General features: G+C 32.1%; 1 protein-coding gene across 1 annotated transcript in view; it reads right to left on the bottom strand.

Moving 5' to 3' along the window:
• The window catches only part of LOC115240575 (leishmanolysin-like peptidase), a 12749-nt gene extending 5955 nt beyond the window's left edge, over positions 1-6794 (bottom strand). Inside the window, exons 1-2 of the mRNA XM_029815804.1 lie at positions 6618-6794; positions 107-288 (exon numbers count right to left, since the gene is read on the bottom strand). Coding sequence (XP_029671664.1) covers positions 107-288; positions 6618-6794 — 359 coding nt within the window. The remainder of the gene's footprint in view (positions 1-106; positions 289-6617) is intronic.
• Between the last annotated feature and the right edge of the window lie 9147 nt (positions 6795-15941).

The raw sequence follows: 15941 nt of genomic DNA, 5'->3' as shown, positions 1-15941 counted from the left end.
TTTAATATGTAAAATTTTTATTAATAATATTATAAACTAGTAGTTAAATTTATTATACATATTATTATTATAATATATTAAATATTGTTTTCGCCGAACAACTTACCGGTCTAAAGCAGCTTCCTGTTGACAATGAGCAGCATAGGCTACTGTTAAGCCCTTGTGACATCTCTCAGTCTGCATAGCAGATACATAGAAGACAAAATCGGCACCGTCGATTCCCGGACCTGCTTTACTCCCCTCAGCAATTCCGCAATTGTGTCCCGTCGCGTTACACGTTCTGCAGACCTGCATATACATACGTGTGTATTTGATAATATATAGCAAGTCATTCAAGAAAACAATATTGATGCCTTATATAATAATTAATAAGATCAAACTTAATTTCGAAAGAATTATCCATTAAAGTAAAAAAGAGAAAAAAAAATATATTTCCCACGTCTTTTGACATCAAGAATTTTACAGCAATATAAAATGACACGAAGATCGTGTTATCGCATAATAAATGTCAGACGCAAAGTACTGTAAAGAAGATTGTAGCCTGTAAACAACAAAATATCCGGAAACATTAAAGCTGATGAACGTGGGAGTGGAAAATCGCATTATCATCAAGACACCTTCGGTGAGGAGGTAAATAATTTTATGCCATCAGTAAATACTGTCAACAACAAGGACAAAGACGCCTTCGCTCTAATAAGTTATCCGACACCAATTCGCCTCTCAGGGCTACTCATCAATTAGCGCCTCTCGTTTCCAGGCTGCTATCGTTAAAGCACATCCCTTCAGTACGAGCCTCGGTAATCGATCAAGATGAAGCATCAATGAAATATCATGCCTCTTATTTCGATGAATATACGCGTTCTACGTGAAAATATAGAGATCGTGCCATCTGTCACGATCACAGGCTATCATCTTTCATGAGTGAAAAATTCGTCAAGTTAAATTTTATTTTTATATATTATGAGTAATAAGCACATAATATTTTTTAAATAAAAATGTGGACCAAATTACGAAAATATAGATTCAATCGCGAGTAATATTGTAACTCTTAATATAAATTATTGTAAATCATTATAATATCTGATCATCAATTCTGTAATTATAAATTTAATAAATCGGGATATATTTCAGAGATATATATAATATTAAAACTTTTAGTGTATTTTAACAGTATTAGACAACATTAAAATTTCCACTTATTTCGATCGAATATAAACGCCTATCGCTGTATTCATATACTTAATATCATAAATTATGAAAATATTCAATTTTATAATATATCAATTTATTTAAGTATCGACAAGTTGTAATTCAATTAAAAGTTAAATTCAATAAAACAAAATATCAAAATTTAAATTTTATCAATTCATATTTTAATTATATTTTTTTAATATTATAAAATATCTGTAACACACAAAGTTAATGTTTAACGTATAAATTATTAGTACTTATAGAAAATAATTGCTAGAGATATAAATAATAATAGTAGTTAGTCGCAACTCATATAATTTATTAATTTTTATAATATATTTTATAATATCTTATAATATATTAATTTTTATCGTGGAATATCAGACTCTATATGTTAAAATAAATGTCAATTTAAAATTAATTTAAAAAAAGATTCTTGTAACAAAAAAAAAATGAATTTATGATCATTATATACGCTGTAACAAATAACATCAACCAAGCAGATTGTGAATTTTATATAGTTTGCCATTACACAAAATAGATCACTCAATCTACTCCTTTGACTAGCTTCGATATTTATTGCACGGTTTAACTCGACTTAGGCAACTTATCGGGTAATTACTTACGTCAAGATGGTCCTCCGGGACGACTACCTCGCCGCACATAGTAACAGGGCGACAAGTATCTATACAGTGTGTGTGGCGGTCCTTGACGAAAACTTGACTACTCTCGCATTTTCTGTAAGCACACGAAAACATCGGAAAATAAAGATATAAGCTCATGAAAATTATATTGTGTAAAATATCAAATTTTCTACTAGCACACCAAAAATACTGAAATCTACTTATGGAAATAAAGCTCGTTAAAATTAAATTATAAAATATCATGGTAGATCGAAAAGAATTTTTTCAACATTATTTAATAAATTCATAATATAGATTAATATATACTTGACTTCCGCAGGGCATTTATTCTGCAGACTTGTATAAATATGAAAATTTCAATATCAATTCCCATAGCAATCGTGCTAAGTTTTAATTCAGACGTTCAGCAAAAACGTTTCGTATCGTTACATAAATTTGTTCGTAAATCAGCTCGTTTTAAAGAAGGAAATATCAAGATTTACAAGTGAAAAGTGCAGAATTTTATTTTCTTATTTTATTGAACATGCTCTTTGCAAGAATGTGCGGAATTACTAGCCGTCACTTAAAAATGAAATTACCTGAGAGAAAGTCAGTTAAAATTACAAATATTAACGAAAAAAAAAATTTGAAAAGAAGAATCTCTTTGGAAACATAAAATATTTATAAAACCTCGCGTTATAAGCATAGTCTTTTTTATTTGGAAAAAACTAATGACAATATGACACCACTATAATTGAAGATGCTTCTATACACCGAACATTGTAATTTACACTATAATATCGTCGCAAGTTATTCTTCAAACATTCACTTTCAAATGAGCGATTTAATTAAATAATGTTATACATTGGGAAACGGTTTCATATATGCACATATCAATAATAAGAGATTTTTTTAAATATTGATTCATTATTCATATTAATATCTTTTCCTTTTTAGTAAATTTATATGAATAGCTAACATTTATCAGTTTCTTGCAGTTATAATAGAAATATCTGGACATATAAATTTCAGATTAATATCTTATTATAAACTAAAATTTACTTAAAATTAATTATGTAAGTTAACGTGGTATTTAAATTAGTACTATGTCAATAACATTGATATCGCAATGAAGCTGATTATAAATTTCATATTCTCCTCTTTACATGGAAAGTGTTTTCAAAAAAAGCTATCTTCACATGCGTTTTTGAACAGTATTATTCACGAGTTAAAGTATAGCAGCGATGCTCTATAACATCCCGATGGAACTGAAACTACTATCGCAGGACAACCACCTTCCATCGACAGTGTGGACGATATCGACTCACTAGTATATACTTTTATAAGGTAAAAGTGGATACGACTATATCAGATACGACGGCGTTACCGGAAAGCAAGGATAAAGAGGGCTCCAGGGAGAGGTGAGCACTAAAGAAAAGGTGCACTCCGCTAAATAAACGTCGTGACACAAGCGTGTTTGACATCCGCGACGAAGAAAATGTTTCCGCTTGATGTTGCACCAAAGTTGAAAAGAAAAACGACACACTATCTAGTAGAGTGAAAAATCTCCAGATATAAAAATTAATTAGTATATATAAATTCCGCCAATATAAAGAACATGATTCTATACATAAACTAACATGTTGTAAGCTTTATTAAAGAAAGAATAATGCGCTTTTTTATCTAAGAGTGGAATTTTTATACGAATAATGTCATATATCTTTCAATCATTTAGGTTAATTCATCCGTTTTTATTGATATGCTTTAATTGTATTCTCTGACAACGTTATGCATAAAATATCAAAATACTGAAAATATTATCAATATTAAATTTGCTCTAAATAATTATGATATATAACGTATATTTCAAGCGATAATAAGGGTATTAACCAAATCGGGTATCGTGTTTATGTGTGTGTGAACAAATCGACTAATTTTCATTAAACAATATGCGAATAACGCCAACATTCAATATTATATGATACTGATCATTGTAAATGGGAAAACTGAGCATAGTAAGGACCATCGGAATTAATTAATGTCGCATCAATAATGAGAAAAATTTCTGCTGTTTTCATGACGTAATGTAAATTATGTATATTAGTATTGAACACGTTGTATAATTCTTTACGATAACAAAGAAGAGAGAAATTAACTCCCGGGTGAACCAATACGTCACATGTGAATCTGAAAAACTCTAATCGCTCGCTAAATCTGGCCTCCGCGGCTTCGAGAGGTGTATGCCAAGTGTTTAAGTCGCTAATCGGATCACGTTCCGGTTGAATTGATTTGCATAAGGTAAAGTAGGTTTCCGGTTCCGTCGAGGAATTCTAGAACCGGATCGCCGGAAACGGACATCTGCCTATTTCAGAGATTTTCGTTCACAGAAAAGCTGCTCGCCATACTTATTCTGCGTCGTAGTGAAAATATTTTTCAACACGTCCTAAAATTCGCTAAAATCACGGAGAATAGATCTTTTAATTTCTTGGAATTTATGATTTTAATTTCGCGTAATGACGAGCTAAAAAATACAAGTTTCAAAATCGACCATAAGAGGAAACGCAGTCCGTAAATAGCGTAGCAGTTTCCAGGCAATTTACTATTCCGTTAAGAGTATTCTCTGACTTCTTCTCTTGCCTTCTCCATTCAAAATCCTCACAAGGAGGTGCGACTTAAACCGCTTTTCCGTTGCCAACGCGAGATACATTCTTGTCAAGATAGAATCTTGCAATTTCGGTGACTTTGCGAAGTCGGCTCGATATCGCTACCAGTTCTCTATGAAAATTATGTGCATTTTCTTTTCTCAAAAAAAGCAAAACAATTTAAAGGTCTTCTATCTATCTTCTTACAAATATAATGCAACCACGAAATATACATAATGTCTTATATTTATTTCTTGATTAATTTCAAGTATGTTTCTCGATTTTGAAAATCTTGAAAGACATCAGAATAGTTTGTTATAAATAAAATAAAAAATATTCGCACATTAAATTTTAATGAAAAAATAAAAATAATAAAGTTTTATTCTTTATTTAATTTTAATTCAGTTTAACTTTAACAAATTCTAATTTGAAGCCTAATTATCACAATAATTTTAAAAATTAATATAACTAAAAAAATAACGTACAATCAAATTTTTACTAAAAAGATATTAATTTCAAATTAATCAAAAAAATTATAAAAATCTTCAAATTGAGCAAATATGAGGCAATTACTCTGAAATAAATTGCTATAGTCTCTATACGAGAGAGGAAACACAATAAATATACGTTTATATGAAGAATTAAAATAATTTTAAATATTTAATTCATCTCTCATGTAATCGGTAAATGTTCATCATTGGAGAACAGATAGGTTTGTTTCGTCTCTTATTGTTGTTTTTGATCTTTCGAGAAATAGAATCATTATTATGTTATCAATATCAATTTGTAACATTTTAGATTATAAATGCTTATGCTTTATTCAACTCGTATTTGTTTGTTGTAGCTAATGTAGCACTGTATATCAGTAACCTGTCATACAGGCTAATATATATATATATATATATATATATATATATATATATATATATATATATATATATATATATATATATATATATATATATATATATATATATATATATATATATATATATATATATATATATATATATATATATATATATATATATATATATATATATATATATATATATATATATATATATATATATTAGCCTGTATGACAGGTTACTGATATACAGTGCTACATTAGCTACAACAAACAAATACGAGTTGAATAAAGCATAAGCATTTATAATCTAAAATGTTACAAATTGATATTGATAACATAATAATGATTCTATTTCTCGAAAGATCAAAAACAACAATAAGAGACGAAACAAACCTATCTGTTCTCCAATGATGAACATTTACCGATTACATGAGAGATGAATTAAATATTTAAAATTATTTTAATTCTTCATATAAACGTATATTTATTGTGTTTCCTCTCTCGTATAGAGACTATAGCAATTTATTTCAGAGTAATTGCCTCATATTTGCTCAACGTGCAAATTTAATCCAATGTGAGAGCGCGGGCTTACAGAGTTAGCGCTTAATCCCTTTGGGATGACGATTGATCCTACCAAAATGACGTTCGATCCTATCTAAATGCACACATATGCGCAAACAATGAATAAGCGAAAATCCTCTCTGTTACGGTAATCAGCGATCCCCATTGTACTAGTACATGTATCAGTACATACAATATATGCACACCATAAATCATAATCGTTCTATTAAAATTCAAAATTTATATATTCTTTGCAAATATGTATTAAAAATATTATATTATGTATATTATTAAAAATTTATATTAATATCGCAAATAAAACGTACAAAAATTTGAACTAAAAGCGCGTCAAACATTCTTTTTAAGAATTTAAAATCTTTTGCACACTTTATTAGCAAGTTGAAATTTTTCAAACTTAATTTACGATTTAAAAATATGACGTTCATGTTTACATATTTTATAATTACTAGATTACAAGAATGTTTAATTGTACACAAACGTGATCCTGAATTAAAAGAGCAAAATCGTCCCCGAACTATCCGTAACCTCATTGATATTGGAATTTTCGAAATTCGGAAATACTTTTCAGCGAAGACGAAGATGCTGATGGTGACTTCCAAAGAACTTTATCGTTCAGGTAACTTAAAGGAGTCCCGAGCACTTTGAAAGCACCACTCCGCCGCACTTACCCGGGACACGTAATGTCGGGAGTACGGATTTGTTGCAGTGACACGCTTTCTGCATTACCAAGAGCTCGTTGGGTACAGGCACCAGCCCAACATCCTTCGGTTCCTCCGAAGTCGTATAACAGCTGGTGAAAACCGCATGATTCACAGTTATCACGGAGTCGGGCGAAAAAAATCCATTAAGAATGAATGTATCAATTTTTAATGTATGGAGATGGTGTTGTTCCCATGTATACATGTTAGAGAACTAATATTTTCCTTTTTTTTTTTGTTTTCCTGTCATTTGAAGAATTTTATGCACAAAAATGATTTCAATATAATTAAAGATATATTCATTTCTCAAAAGCAATATAAAAATTTCGAAAATTTTATTGACATCATTATACGATTGTAGAATTTTACAGTATTCAAGTTATACTGTTCCTCACTTAGCGCTCGAGTCACCTTTGTAGTGAGCACACCGAGAGATAAAAGCAGAAGGCGTTTATACGGTTTATATGCTTACATATATGTAAAACTGTATATAAGCATATAACCGAGAATGCTCATTTTCCTTTGAAACCTGAAACCTATTATATTCGTCCTTTTCCTCCTCTGCATCCTTTCGGCAATACTCTTCTCCTTGCTGTAATAAGAAGTAATAACGCGATTCTAAAATTAGTCTCTTTTCCGTAGAAATTTAATGTATCTACGTTCGCTAAATTCGTATCGTTTTACGATAGTGTTCTTGTATATAATTCGCATTACTGTGTATCTACACATTAATTGACATAGTTATCAGAATATCAGGCATTAATTTTACAGTATTCAAGTTATACTGTTCCTCACTTAGCGCTCGAGTCACCTTTGTAGTGAGCACACCGAGAGATAAAAGCAGAAGGCGTTTATACGGTTTATATGCTTACATATATGTAAAACTGTATATAAGCATATAACCGAGAATGCTCATTTTCCTTTGAAACCTGAAACCTATTATATTCGTCCTTTTCCTCCTCTGCATCCTTTCGGCAATACTCTTCTCCTTGCTGTAATAAGAAGTAATAACGCGCTTCTAAAATTAGTCTCTTTTCCGTAGAAATTTAATGTATCTACGTTCGCTAAATTCGTATCGTTTTACGATATATTGTATATAATTCGCATTACTGTGTATCTACACATTAATTGACATAGTTATCAGAATATCAGGCATTAAATTTCGAGGATTAAATTTAACTATACTCGTTTTATCGTTAATGCAATTTTAACTCGAATCTTACTAAAGACTGAAATTGAAATTGGAAATTTCATCAAACTTGGAATAATATAATATAAGCTATGCAGAAGAATGATTACTACAACGCTGCTGCGTACGCGTACTCGTAAATTTTGCACAGACATTAAATAAAGTAGCAAAGTAGTTAAGGACAAAAAGTATGTACACTTTAAGGAGAAACTTCTTTAGAAATGGCAGGGCAGTCACCACCGCTGAGTGGCACATCTGGCACATCCGATGTATAGTGCATGCCGACTACTTACGTAGATTCTTCATCGACACTAAAGTAGATACAGCCGAGTATCTACGGTTGTATGCTCGGCCGAAGCCAACAGCGATGCGAACTACTGCGATTTACGCGTATCAAGTGGTGGATTCTTGTATGTGATCGGCCTATATCGCTACGTAAATATTGGCAGATTCTACCTCGTGCGATAGGTAAATCCACATTAAAGATGATCGTTAAAGACCACACAGAATGAATCTATCAATAGGCATTATGATCATGCTTGTTTGAGATATCGCGATTAACATTAAAAAAAAATACACTCTCTAATACTCTAATACTTCTCCAAATTTTGCCAAAGAGAATTAAATCGATAGCGAATGCAATTCCAAAAACATCACGAAATTTATTTCGTTGTTCAGAATGACGGGTGGTAAAAAAGCCACCAATGATGATGATAAAGGAGATAAATGCAAAGTCATTAAAACGAAGATTAATGCAGTCTCTTCAACTGCCTTATACTTCTCTTTAAAACGACAATAGTTTTCTCAATAATGACCAGGCAAAGTTAAAAAATTAAGTCAAGATTGGGAAGAATCACGAAGAGGGCGAAGAAAGAAAAGCGCAAGGACATTGTTGATTGATTTCATGCAACAGCGATAGATCTTCATACCTGCCATGTCTTTTTCTTTGTCAGCTATTATGCATAGAAAATAAAAAGAAGTTAATAGTGGGATCAGCGTCAAGAGTTTCCTTGCTCGATGTAATTTGAATGCAATAACTATTCGTAATTTCTTTGTTGCTGGAATAAAAGAAGGACTGAAAAAAATGCACAAGAATAGTCAGTGTCTATTGTTCGCTTGAGATTTACTATCCTTTGTAATGGAGATACTAAAGCGCAACGTAATAAAAAAGATCATGGATATAACAAGCATTATGATCATGCTTATTTGAAATATCGCAATTAATATTGAAAAACAAAAGACTACAAGAGAGTACATGATATACTCTTTGATTGAAACAAAGATAAAAATAAAAAAAGATCGATGAGATAACGATTTGATTGTTGTATTTCTGATCTTTCTGCATCAAAAATGAGAGGCTTTAGTTAAGAACAGAGAGTGGTAATTAAAAATAGAATGTTAATTAAAAATAGTGTTAATTAAAAACGGAATAATAGCCAATTTTGAAAGAACATCAGTAAAATCATATTTAAAGATTGCACATTTTACTTCTCAATTATCAGATGAATCATATTTATATCTGTCGTATTCATTGCAAGAATCAAAAATATAATTTTTCGAAAGATAATTTTTTGAAAGATGAGTTTAATATATAAGAGGATGAATTAAGTATTTCTGATAGCAAAAGCTGATTCTAAAAACCGATGAAAGAAGCCACCATTTACATTCAAATTTCATTTTATACATTCCATCACCTATTTATGATTTATATATATACTAAAACTTTCTTTTACATATATTTATATACCTACGAGTCGCGTTAATGTATACCGCGTAACGAAACAAGATAAATAGATAATGTTAATAAGTCATCTCATGGTTTGAGGCTAATTTTAAAGAGTGCTGACGTTAATTAGAGCGATATACGTCATTATCTCTTTTTAGTAACTTGCGTTTCTCGTTTCTTGCGTTCACGTCGTGCTCTACATTATGAATAAAGAGAATGCTGCCGGTATATGAGACTGGAAAATAGATGAAGAGAATTGGTACCTTTCGACATAATTATGCTTCTTTGATGTAATTATTTGACATATCTGGATGAGGCACACGCTTTGATTTCGGCGAAACGCTTTCATCCATTTTTGAAACTGCAGGAGCTTTTCACTTTTCAGGCATAAGATTGAAAATAAAAAGCAACAAAACGAAATAAAAAAAAAATTAGTTTTAATAATCTATTTCTTTCATTGTGAAATAATTAATTTTTCTCCCCAAGAGATAGATACATGAAAATTTTATAAAGAAAACGGTGTACTTTTGAAAGAAATTGTTTTATTCATTCCAATCGATAGTATAAATAACGCTGATATAAATATTATTGGATGATGAACTAAATTTTACAATTAATATACTGGACGGAATTCATTCGCATTAATTAAAGTGCTTGAACGCTCAGTATATACTGCCAATCGATGCTATGAAAATCTGCGATAAAAGAAAATCCGCCGTTACGAGTGAATAGTTAAGAAGATTCAAGAGCGACTTGAATGCATGGGATAATAACGGAGATCCAATTACAGTGCGATCTGTTAACGCATTCCAAGTTCACTAATTATCCTTTGTAACCTGTAACCCTTTTGATACCGCGTATTTAAAGCGCAGCCGACGCTAAGAAAATTTTTCACAGCTGCCAACCGCTAATAATTAATTTTCGTGCAATGTCAGTATGGCAACGAAAAAAACTCTTTCATGTAGCAACATGTCACAGGCACACTTTAAAAAAGATCGTGTCTTTGCGCGGATACCGAATACGCAGTATTTCGTTAATTAGCTGGTATTAAAGCACTCCCTTTTCATCAAGAACAATAGTATATTGTTTTCCTCGGCGTGAACATCTTATTCGTAGAAGAGTTGAAAGTAAGAACGATCGTATTTACGAAGTATAAGATGTTCTTTTGAAAGCATTTTATAAAGGCTGGCTGAGCTCCATTCTTCTTCCATTCTTAATGTTTAAGCTTTTCACGACAACGTTCACAAGTCTCTTTGATTGCTTGCTACATTTATCTTTGTCGATGTTAACTTTTGATTTTATTTGCTAAATAACTTGGATAAAACCACGCCTCGCGGTCGTAATGGTACATTCATTATTTGTTTGTAAATTAGTAGCAATTTCGCATCATTTTATTATTCAATAAAGAGGGAATTAATTTAGCGATTTACCGCGCCTGCCGTGAAATCCCGCGAATGAAAATATTAACTTCAACTTGCAGAACATCTTTTAATACAAATTCTACGAATGGAGAATCGGCTGCTTATGGCGCAACTTTCTAAGAGAGAGATAAAAACTTGTCTACCGTAACATTTTCCGGGAACTTTACTACCCTACCGAGACGGAAGGCGAAAGCAAAGTTTCCATATTACTTGCCGCTTCGAAGGGATTCTAGCAACGAAGTCGATCGATCTAGAATTTATTTGCGCCTAAGGAGCAATACACGAAAGCCCATTTTCATTGCATTATATTAACGATTGCTCCCTACCATTTTAGTAAAATAAAATTGAAGTACAATCATCTATATATAATACTATATCATATTTTATGAATTACCATCAAGAGAAATCTGAATTAAAATACATATTTTAAAAAATTCATATTTTGTGGTTCGTATATTGCTAATATCTACATTGAACAATGAATGTATTTATAATTTATTTTACAATGCATTAAAACCTATCTGAATTTATAAAATTCCAAGCATACAAGTCTTTTAATTATATCATAATCAAATAAAAAACATGTGTATTAAAAAAAAAAAAAAAATATCCTAATCATGTGCCATATAGAATTTAATATTATTTTTATTTTGTCAGGTACGTAATACTGTATAAAAAAATCATTCAATCGGAAAAGATTATATATGGTTTAATATAGCATTTCGGAAAATCGGATCCATCAAATTTGCATATCTAAACTGTTTGCTTAATGCTAATTAATGATAAGCAAAATTACAAATTTACTTGGAATAGTAAAGTAAAATAATAATAGAGTAAAACAAAATAGTAAAGTAAAATAAAACAGCGAAAATCGAAGCAGACTGGCGAGTTATTTCGATTACATTCGTTTATCCCTCGTCAATTTTTTGTATGCTGTACAGAAAGAGAGATCATTGTTATCGGAACACAACGTGAAAGTAAATTTTGCGCTCGTCTGTTGCGGATAATGGATTCGCGAGAGCGGAGGGTTGCATCAACGGTGCTGGGAGCTTGTACCGATAGCGAGTATCGCGCAGATACTCACGGGAGCCTTTTCAGCGGGGTATTATAGCCGGGGGATATTTATGAATCGAAGGAAGAGGATCCCCCGGAAATCCTGCAGGAGATGCTATCCCATCCTATCCCGTGGCGCTATCCCATCCAGTCTCCCGTAATCCCTATTGAATCTGCCGAGGTTGATAAAGGAATACCGTATGGCGTAGAAGAGAAACCATGCCGTACAGAATGCTGTCGTTCTACGTTCAAGCACTGGTTGCCTTGCCGTTTTATCAAATGCATATATTAAGCCTCTGCAAAGTCGAAGTGAAGTATGCCTAAACGATCATCAAGACTGATCGCGAGATTTGTGATTAATCTTTAATCCGTCAAGCATAATCTTATAGTCAAGTAATTTTCAGTAATATTGGGTTAAACAAAAAGTTTATTCCGTTTTTTACTAAGAGATGAAGACCGAAAAAATGGTACGAACTTTCCGTTCAACCCAATACAATAACTTTGATCTTATTTGAAAGATAATTTAATTCTCTACAACTCTTGTTTCGGTACTTTTTGTTAAAAAATGCATACTTTCCCTGATATTTATAAAAATATAAAAAATAATCGTAATTTCACAGGTTTTTGGGCGCTAACTTTTTAAGGAAGGATTTTTCGATCATCGCGATTTCAGAGGTTTTTGGGCGCTAACTTTTTAAGGAAGCATTTTTTGATCCATGTATATAGGAAACTTTTTGTTCGGAATTAAATTATCTTTCAAATGAGATCAAAATGATAATAGTTCGCTCTATAGGTTTTGAAATAAACCAGTTTATAACCAATTTCAAATGTACCGAAAAGTGTTTTTTCGGCTATTAACGATTACTCGAAAACCTATGGAACAAACTATTGGGTTGAACGGAAAGTTCGTTCCGTTTTTTACTCAGAGATGAAGACCAAAAAAATGGCACGAACTTTTCGTTCAACCCAATATATTTTGATACTGATTACATCACATGCAATGTGTGTATATGCGATTATTAAACTTATAAATCAAAAAAACCTACAGATACTCTCTACTTCCATATATTGAAATATTATTCCTACATTTCATATCCTGAATTTAATGAACATATACATTTTCCGCAACATCTGGAATATCCATAGCACGATTATTAAAATACAGAGCTTTGGATTCTCGAAGAACGTTGCAACTGACGAATATTCGAAAAGAAAAAATGCTGATAATCATTTGCACGTGTCATTTTTTATATGGCAAACATAAGCGTCTAGTCACCACTACTCACGCTACGAGAAATGTTCTAATAAAGGAATGCTCGATCGCGAAACTACGGAACGACGGATGTGGACGCGAACATACACAGATTCAACTATACGACGCAAGCAGATTGCACGTCGATATAACGGCAAGGTTTCTCGACAATCCGTCGAACAGCGCGCGCGTTTTCTCCTTCTACGATTCCAGCCGTCGTCTCTCACGCCATTCATGCGAGAAAAGAAAGTTCGGGCACGGTTCCGCTTGACTCCGGCGAATTGGCAAGGGGACGTTCGTAGGAAAAAGCGATCCAGCGGTGAAAGGTGAGAACGACGGGCAGAAACAACGGCGACGGGTGCAAGACGAGACGGGGCCGGGCCGGAGACGGAACAAAAATAAACGCCGAGAAGCGATCCGATTAAAAGTTTGAACGGGCACCCACTAGTCTCGCGGCAGAACGGAACGCTTGCGCCGCGCGTTCTCGTAATGGATTTTAGAGTACCCAGCCGAGCGAACGTGGTACGAACCTTCGTGAATTTTTACGACGGTCTCCGCGTGCTCCGGATATCGTAGAAGCTATGTCTACGCGTGCGGATTCATCACGCGCGCTCGCTCTGATTTTGCAGGGAAAAGCGACGCGATATGGTCAGACAAAAAATCTACAAATTAATACCTCTTTATGTACGCTATAAAGATAATTACGTGTGATAAAAAAAATAGGTATATATAGTTAACAACTGACATAATATTGAACTATAATTAACCACATTTTAGATAACAAAAAACAATTTTTTAAAAATACTGCATGATTATTCTTCCAATTTTGAAACTATTATCGAGAAAAAATTGAAAAATCAATGGAGTACAGAATTCGATTCTATTTGAGATATTATGTTATTTCGAAATCAAGGGTTTGGTCAATGCACTGCATATCCTCCATTTTGTATCCCATTTTCGCCTACTGTATGGCAACGCATCTGTTAGTTACGCGCAACACGCCACAATTTTCGAACCCCCGCTGATTTTATTTCCGAAATGGACTCGAGCGGTATGACCACGATAATGCGACCACCGCTGATGCTGCCATTAGTCTGTGGACTTTATCACTTCGTGACATCACGAACGATGAAATTTTGTCCATGGAGGAATAACATACAAATATCGTATGTCATTAATTAGGCGTGTTGACGATACATAATTGTAATTAACATTTTTATTATTCTCATGTTATCATATCTTTGAAATTTAGTTTAAATTCAAAACATTTTATCCAACATACGACTTATATAATGCGTATTATTATTTAAAAATATCTAGAGAAAAAGTTATATCAAAGTGTAATTTTGTAATATCTTATAAGATGTTTAGACAGTATAATTTAATTATTTTTTCAATTTATCGTAAAAGATATTATAATATTTAAATACCTTAAATGATTTAATTCGAATATTCTTTAAAGTTACGTCATGACACCGTTATACATATAACATAATGATTACGAAGATAATAAATTCTTTATATGACGGTAACTAATCTTATGCACAATTATCGAGAATAATATATGTATACAATATATGTAGTTGCGTTCTGTTACTGTAAAATGTTTATCTAGCAAAGTATAACTACATATTTCGGAAACTCGTCATAGGTCACAATCTGGTAACTCTCGTTAAATCTTCTGGCTCTCTTCTATCTGACGTAATAATCTCCTCCATAAGGGAGATCGTAAAACTGACGGCTTGGTAATTTTTGCTATAACAGCGAACATAAAGCACAGTTTAGTGCGACGCGTCTGAAACAATCTACTACATATATCCGCGGAGCTATCAAAAATATAGTTTTGCACAATACGCTTTATCTGATTATGTAATTCTGCAACATGTGCCGAGATGATGGCCCAGATGTGACATAATGCCTTATCGTGGCTTATAATTTTATGCTAAATTATAAAATATGAAGTCCAGTAGTAAATAGTTACGTATCTTTTCTCACACTCTCCTATAATTTACAGTATAAATATCGTGTTAACTATAACTATAAATATCATGTTAAATAAACATGTAGCATACATGTTCTTTCTCGAAATTAAAATAGCGCATTGCGTTATGTCACAAATCTTACTACTTGACAAAAACAAGGAATCCTCTTCCTTTCCTTAGTTCTTTCCGCTCTTAAAAAAATGCTAATTGTAAGCAATATGTATAATCCCTGGCACACCGAGATAAAATTTCCCAGAATTAATTTTATTTTTATAAAAATACGGTAACATCTCGGGAGTAAATGAAAGTTAGATACCTACTGGTTTTAAATTGAAAACTTACTGATTCACTTCCGCTTAGTTCAAGTTATTCAGCTAACTTTTCCGATTGCCAAAGAGTGGTAACCGTTATCCAGATATTATAATTTCCATGAATTTTAAAATTTTAAAGTGATTTTCTCTCTCTCTCTCTCTCTCTCTCTCTTAATCCTATCTAACTATTGTTATATTGCACACTTTTATTTGCACTCGAATCAATACACTGTTCTTATTAAATAATATCTGAAATTCATATTGTTAGGGCTTTTATCTTTATCAAAAAAATTTTAATTTTTTCTTTTTTAACATAACTTTCGCGAATTAGTTCTCGCATTTGCACAACGTACAGCTCACACGTTGATCATCTTTCAAGAACAAAGATTTTAAATCCGCGTTATCTTTGCTCTTTCCC

The sequence above is a fragment of the Formica exsecta genome, unplaced genomic scaffold, assembly GCF_003651465.1.
Source record: "Formica exsecta isolate Colony F162 unplaced genomic scaffold, ASM365146v1 scaffold442, whole genome shotgun sequence".
Classification (NCBI taxonomy): Eukaryota; Metazoa; Arthropoda; class Insecta; order Hymenoptera; family Formicidae; genus Formica; species Formica exsecta.
The sequence above is the reverse complement of the archived record's forward strand: the minus strand, read 5'-3'. Positions and strand labels throughout refer to the sequence as shown.